Source organism: Meleagris gallopavo, chromosome 1 (genome assembly GCF_905368555.1).
Source record: "Meleagris gallopavo chromosome 1, MGAL_WU_HG_1.1, whole genome shotgun sequence".
Classification (NCBI taxonomy): domain Eukaryota; kingdom Metazoa; phylum Chordata; class Aves; order Galliformes; family Phasianidae; genus Meleagris; species Meleagris gallopavo.
Genome location: NC_139404.1, coordinates 110,611,628 through 110,618,574, shown reverse-complemented (window position 1 = coordinate 110,618,574; position 6,947 = coordinate 110,611,628). Strand labels below are relative to the sequence as shown.

Genomic DNA, 6,947 nt, shown 5'->3' with positions numbered 1-6,947 from the left:
GCTCAACACTGGCTGAGCATAGGGCTGCATTTTTGAGCTGACGTCTGGCTGTGGAAATAGCCTGGAAGGGGCTTTCTGGAAGTGTCCAGCCTGCTCTGCCCCTGGCACGGCCCCTGCTGTGCTCACAAAATAGCCCAAACAGCATCACTGCACCAGGGCTGCTGCAGGGGTGAATGGTTTCCTTCTGCCGGCAGTTGTACCCAGGGCATTGCCTTGAAAACTAACAATGCACCTTTTTGATGCAGCGTTATTTGCAACTCTTTGTTGACTTTGCTAATCAAGCTCACTTCTAAGTCTTTGAAAACAGGGCTAATCAAAGGCACAGGGCTCCCTGGACACGGCAGCCACTTCAGGCGAGGTAACCCCTTGGGGACCAGGCACTTTTGGTTGCTGGGCTGTTAAGGGCTCCATCGGGAGCTGGTGGCTGTGCTGAGCATCCAAGGTTAAGGAGGCAGTTGACTGCCATCCCTCCGTGCCAGCTGAGCCGAGGCAGTGCCACACGGCCATCAATAGGGCAAGGCTTTGCTGTCTGGCCCTTCTCCCTTGCTGTGTGCCCATGGCCGGGCACCTGGCTCTGCCAGGTCTGTGACAGTCACCAGTTCATGGGGGAGCATGGAGATCACCACTCTCAGCAGCATGAGGGCTACTGCAGCCATCACCAAATTGCCTTGCTGAGCTGGCCCTATAATGAGGGGCTCCAAATTCTCCATGCTAGTGTCACCATCCCGTGACTCAGAGCTGAGACCAAGGCTGAGTCCTTACTCTGCACAGTTCCCCACTCCATGTTTTGTTCTGCATTTCCCACAAAGGAGCATGATTTTTCTTCCATCAGGCTGTGCAAGACTAGCCAGTGTGCGCATCTAAACCCTCTTCAGCTCCCTGCTGCAGTCGTAGTTTTCATTCCTTTCTGGCTTTTTCAGTATTCTGTAGGGTAGAGCTAAGCTAAGTCCAATTCAGAAAAGGTTTTTTTTTTGTTTGTTTGTTGTTTCTTTTTAACTGTTTTTTGTAGACTGGTACATCACAAAGACACTTCAATCAATATTTCCCCTAAGATGCAATAGTAAGATATCTCATTTCCAACTGCTGGGTTTATTCCAATGGTGCTCTGTCACTGGTTGCCCAGAACAGTGGCAGCCCCTCTCTGTCATTCACGGTGGTGCCTTGAAAGCAGCCAGGCCAGGCTCTCCATGCAGAACCCCTCCAGCACATACTCTCAATTTGCATACTGTATTTGCCAAGAGTTATTAGTGTTGATCGGTGGTTAAATAATCTGCCCTTTCCATTTCAGGAGGCCTGTCAGGACTCACCTTTGCATAGGCTTTACTTAAATGGGAGCTTTGTGACACACTGGAAAAGGATTTTCATTAGGGAGCCTTTTCCTCAATATTGAAACAGCTACAAATACAAAACACCATCTCTGACATCACAAGTCTGCCATGCATGTTGACATCTCTACATCCTTAGCACACTGAAATGGCTGCAGCCACAAAGCAGTAGAGACCAGGCTGCAGGCCTGAGAGGACCTGATGTGGGACATGGTGCTAAGGACAGATCCCACATCCTGCCGGGGAGGTGGTGGAGTCACCGTCCCTGGAGGTGTTCAAGAATCGTATGGATGTGGCACTGAGGGACATGGGCAGTGGGCATGGTGTGATGGGCTGCTGGTTGGACTAATGATCTTAGTGGTCTTTTCCAACCTTAAAATAAAGTTATCTTCTGATAGAGAAGGGATCATCCTTGCAGGAGGGGTGGCTGTGACTCACACAGAAACAGTAGGAACAGCAGGAAGGGGTCAGAACCACATTTGGTCTCATGGTTAGGCAACACCTCTGGAAACTGGAGCCAGGAAAAAATAACTTGAGGGCTGAGAGGAGCATTGCAATGACCAGCTGCTTCCTGCACAAGCAATTATGCCCAGTGCCTTGAACATTGCTAAAAGAGCCAGAAAGGAATGAAAAGTACGGATGCAGCAGGGAACTGAAGAAAGGCTTGATATGCAAGCGAGATAGTCTTGAACAGAATGATAGGAAAAAAAAAAAAATCATGCTGCTTCATGGGAAATGACCTTCACTGTCAGAAGCAAGGGAGCCAACATGCACTCTGGAGGGACACCCTGCATCCCCTCTTCCTCCTGTCCACAGGTTTTGAGCAGCTGCTGAACTATGGGAGCTTTTCCCACACTTTCCACTGAGCATGGGATGAGGCACGCTGTTACCACTATCCCCAGAATCTCCACTGTCCCCAGATGCAAGAAGTTAGAATGGATTAATTGATTTGTGCGGTAGGTTTTCCTGCTCAGTTATTGGCAGGTTTGTTAATGGATCACTATTTAAATGATTCTAATATTTTAAATTACATCTTATTTCATAGATGCACATTAATTTTTAAAAAAAGCACCCTTTGCATCTATTAACATATTAAGGAGAAAATAAAACATCCAGGTTGATATAATGTACAGTGTGGCATTACTCTGGGTGCTTCCTAAGCTAGGGAAATCTTATTTGTTTAATAATAAGTTAGTCATGAATATGCAAATCTGCTTCTGTGCAGTACCTCACTGCTGTCACTATTAATGAGCTGCAAATTAATGTGACAACAAAAGGAAAATCTATTTAGTGGCAGAATTGCACTTCATACCTGGCTCAAGAGAGCAACCAGCCACCGGCACTTCGGTCTGCTGGAGCAAAATGTGCACGCAGTGTGGAGGTTTCTTTCTGGGCTGGCAAACCAGACGTAACCACACAGTGCCTTCACTCCAGCCCTAAGGCAGAAGGCAGCATTGCTGGCAGTGCTTCAGCACACACCTAGCCTGCGGGAGGGTGCAATGTGCAAGCAAGGTGAAATGAGTGCAAAGCACTCTGAGAGGTGAAATGCGTAATTAGGAAGACCTGGGTGGGACAGTTAGATTGCTTGAAAAAGCCTCATCTTCACATGTGTTTGGGGATTTTTTCACCTACATGTTCACAGAGCTAGATTTGTTGGATTCCAGTCACTTTCTTCTCCTGAATCTCCTCTTGGCAGAAATGCAGTGGTGACTGAGAAAGGAACTAATATACCTCTTCATGACTGTGACATTCAGCTCACGCTTTGTGTAGTGGTGCCAAGCCTGCTCCTACCAACACAAGACCCACAAAGAACTGCAAATGCTATGCACTGCAAGCAATGCGAAACGGAAGTGCTATTTTTCAGTTAGTTTCTGAACAAGTTTAAAGCAGCAATGTGGGCTTTTTTTCCTGCGTGAACAAAGTAACAAACCTGAATGTCTAACAGCAGTCCTGCACACAGAGCCTGGGAATGGCAGCTGCCTGCGTTCGCTGCTCCCTGACACCTTGTTCCCTTTAATGCACAAGCCATGGATCCCACCTATGGGTTTAGCACAGAAACAAAGGGAGAAGCCAGCTTCAAGCTGTTTCTGGGGGTGAGTCTGGCTGCTGGGAGCAGATCTGATATTATTTCCATTCTGCTCCCATGATCCCGCAAACCAAAGGCCACACTGAGCTTCTACTGGGTGCCTGGGCTCAGCCTTTGGGGGATTGCTCCACAAAGAGTTATGTGGGTTATTTAGCCTAAAGGGGACGCTTCCCAGCAGAGCCCAGTCCTCTGGCTGAGGCAAGGAGGAGGAGTTCATACCCCGAGGCCCGGGTACCCAGGGAAGCCTTCCTGCAAGGCCCGCAGGCCTGGCTAGTCTCCTCTGCTCTCCCAAGCACGCCGCCATTACAAAAAAGCACACCCCAAGGATAAAATGGTCACGTTACATCAAGGGACTTCACTGAGGTCAGGTGTCCCTGCCATTACCCTATTTTTAGCGTGCAGGCGTGCCTGCATGACAGCAGCGTGCGGCTGTTACTGTATTTGAGCACAGTGCCGAGTGTCAGCATGGAGGAGGCCCAACTGTACTGGGCATGGAGAGCACATAGAGCTGACTGAGGGGAGATGCTCAGGAGGACATCTCAGGATCCCGAGGAGCCGGTCAAAATACGCAATGTGCCCATATCCTGCTAGCCTGCAGGGCAGGGGGGAGAAGAGGGGCCTGCCATGCAACCCTGAAGCACTGCAGGGCCTGTCCAAGCCCTACAAGCCCCACTGTTTCGATGGCAATTCCTGAGCTATATGACAGCGAGCTTCTGTTCCCTGAAAAATTCTCCCTTTGGTTACCCCAAAGTGTGCTCACAGCCTTAGCGCTTTGTATTAAAACTAAATGATTTACCCTAGTACTATTTTCCTCCCCTCTGCAGACACCACTGAAAATTCAGTCAATTCAACTTAAAAAGATGACAAAGGAGGAAAAATAATTGAACCTATTCACAATTCTTCAACTAAAAGGCAATGCAGAAAGTATTGTGAACGCTGCTTTTAAGCCTCTGTCCCATAAAGGGCTCCCAATGTTTTCTCGTAACCTTGAATTTAGAAAGTCAATGTAGATTCTACCTCCGATTTCACGAACCGCTCTCGAGCACCTGTGCCAGCTCAGCTCTGCTCTGCAGGAAATACACGTAGAGGCTCCTTTCATAAACATTATTAAGTCAGAGCTCGTTTCACAATCATGCACAGAATTAATGGGAGTCACTTTAGCATCTTCATTTCTCAACAGTTTTATTGCCTTTAAGAAAATTTTTGTAAAATATAAATACAAAGGCAGGAGATTTACTTACAAAGTTAAAACACAGATCTCAAACATAAACACACAATTCAGAAAATTTAGTTTATGTACAGTTTCAAGCAACTTCAACATATGTTAGTTTTTCAATATTTTACAAGGTACAGAAAAAATAGTTCAAAGTCTTCTTTAAATAAAGAGCATAAAATGTTTAAACATATATAAACAATCCGGTTTGATGTGTGAAAACTAAATTTCACAGCTTTTAAATTAGGATATAAAAGTTCTTACAATTAGTTGATGCGTATGGATATGGTTTAATTTATATTACAAACTATTGAATTATATTCAATAGTGCTTACCTGGCCAAAGCAGGTAATTCTGTAAACAAAAAAACAAAAATAATATCACCAAGTGCCTTACCGAATCCTATCTCCCAAACAAGCCACATGACTTTGATCACATCACCTATAAAAAGTATGTTCTGTGTAATCAGTGCTTTGTATGAAACAAAGTCAATGTGTGGGTGTGTTCTCTAAAAAAAAAAAAAATGTTCCAAGTAATAACAAACTTATCCCAAAGCCTGTGTGCATTTAAAGAAACATTATATAACAATTTTGTAAAAACTGACTGAAGTTAAAAAAAAATTCTTCCAAAATCCATCCAACTGGAATTCAGATCTCTTATATAAAGGAAAGATATTTTCATATTTAATAGTGTCCTTTCTTTACAGAAACAATTGCATTTGAACACATATACATAAAGAAGTAACTGTATATAGCACTGTACATTAAACGGCCTGTTGGTTCACCAAAGGATGTCGAAGGGAGGGTCCTCATGTGGATGCAACCAATGAAGCGAGGAGCCCAGCAAAGTCTTGAGTTCGCTTGTAAACTCTACCAAGTCCAACAGCTCTTTGCTTTCTGGGTTAAACGCTTCAAGGTCCGTAGCACAAGCGAACAACTGGCTGAGAGAAGTCTGTTTGTAAAACTCTGCCTCTGTGATGGTGACGACTTCCAGATTGGGGAAGTTGCAGCGGAAGATGCGAGACGACATTTTTAGCCTCTTTACCACGTCTGAGAGCAAGAGCCAGTTTCGCGGTCTGTGGAGGCAAAGGAAAAAAAGGTTCCAGCAACTGACATGAAGCTACTCAGCCCTCCACCGCTCCACTGCTGTGTGACAGAACCCTGCCCTCCCCACACAAACAAATCACCCCCTCCAAGAGCTTTGCCCTGGGGCTCACACACCGTGGATGCAGGTGCTGGAACCTGCAAACCTGAGGCTTGTGAGCACGTGTGCCAGCAGTCGTACCAACGTCTCAAACTTTCACCAGTCTGAGCCTGGCAGCAAGTCAGGGGACAGCCAACAGTTAGAACCCGAGTTTCAGCATCTCTGACTTCCAGAGATGTCGATACTGAATACAAGCCATTGGAGGGTTATTTTTCAGATTAAGAAGACAATTCTTTAATTTAATCTTCCTACTTTTCTCCTCAGAAAACTTGAGTTACATCAATCACCCAAGTAATGAGAACATGCTAAAACCTGCCCTCCTGCATGATTAGTATTTAGAACTACTTTTCCCACAGCTGTCATTAAAATGGTTCAAATGACAAATGGTAGCTGTTTACTAAGCTAATATCTTGAATATAACAGAGAATAAAACTTTTCAGGTCTTTGCTTATTGTTATTATCGTAGTATCTTCTGTAAGGTGTTTGATCTCATTCAGAGTTTAAACAAGTTCTGCTGCAGCACCTAGAACAGCAGTAGTGCTGTCGTGTTGACGATCCCGAAAGTATGTCCGCTCAGCAAAGCAGAATTTATTCATTAAATAAAATTAAGAACACTTTACAGACATCAATGCCAATTTAAAGGACTAGAACTGCTTGCATTTGGGGATGTTATACCAGGTGTCTGTCTGGAATGTGGGGAGGAATTTGTGTTCAAATGTCATTCACTCTGCTATGCAGCGGAGATGAGCTGCTGCCAACCCAAGCCCAAAACCTGTATGTGTTCTTACCCCTGAGAGAGACACACTTGTATGTTGTAACATGGCAAGGGAGGCTCATCTGAAAATTCAAACTCAAACACATCGCTAAAGCCATCTTCGTCTTCCTCACCCGGCCCAGGGGGGTTTGCCAAGACATCAAATCCGGATTCATCTTTCGGATCTAAATAAAATTGAATAGAGACCAAGTGAACATTTAAGAGACCATTACAAATCTTGCTTCCCTTCCAATAATGTGATCTGTACAAAAAATTGGTTTGCTTCCTTCCTAACTTGCTCTGCCACAAAAACAAGCCAGCCTCCACTCCCACCTGCTGCATGCTTTGGAAGTCTCCACATACAAA

General features: G+C 45.1%; 1 protein-coding gene across 11 annotated transcripts in view; it reads right to left on the bottom strand.

Moving 5' to 3' along the window:
* Positions 1-4,567: 4,567 nt before the first annotated feature.
* Positions 4,568-6,947, bottom strand: part of BCOR (BCL6 corepressor) — a 58,466-nt gene continuing 56,086 nt past the window's right edge. For all 11 annotated transcript variants that reach the window (XM_085209814.1, XM_085209811.1, XM_085209803.1 and 8 more), the window contains 2 exons: positions 6,616-6,766; positions 4,568-5,699 (listed from right to left, as the gene is read on the bottom strand). In XM_085209814.1, coding sequence (XP_085065940.1) covers positions 5,405-5,699; positions 6,616-6,766 — 446 coding nt within the window. In that variant the 3' untranslated portion in view covers positions 4,568-5,404. The remainder of the gene's footprint in view (positions 5,700-6,615; positions 6,767-6,947) is intronic.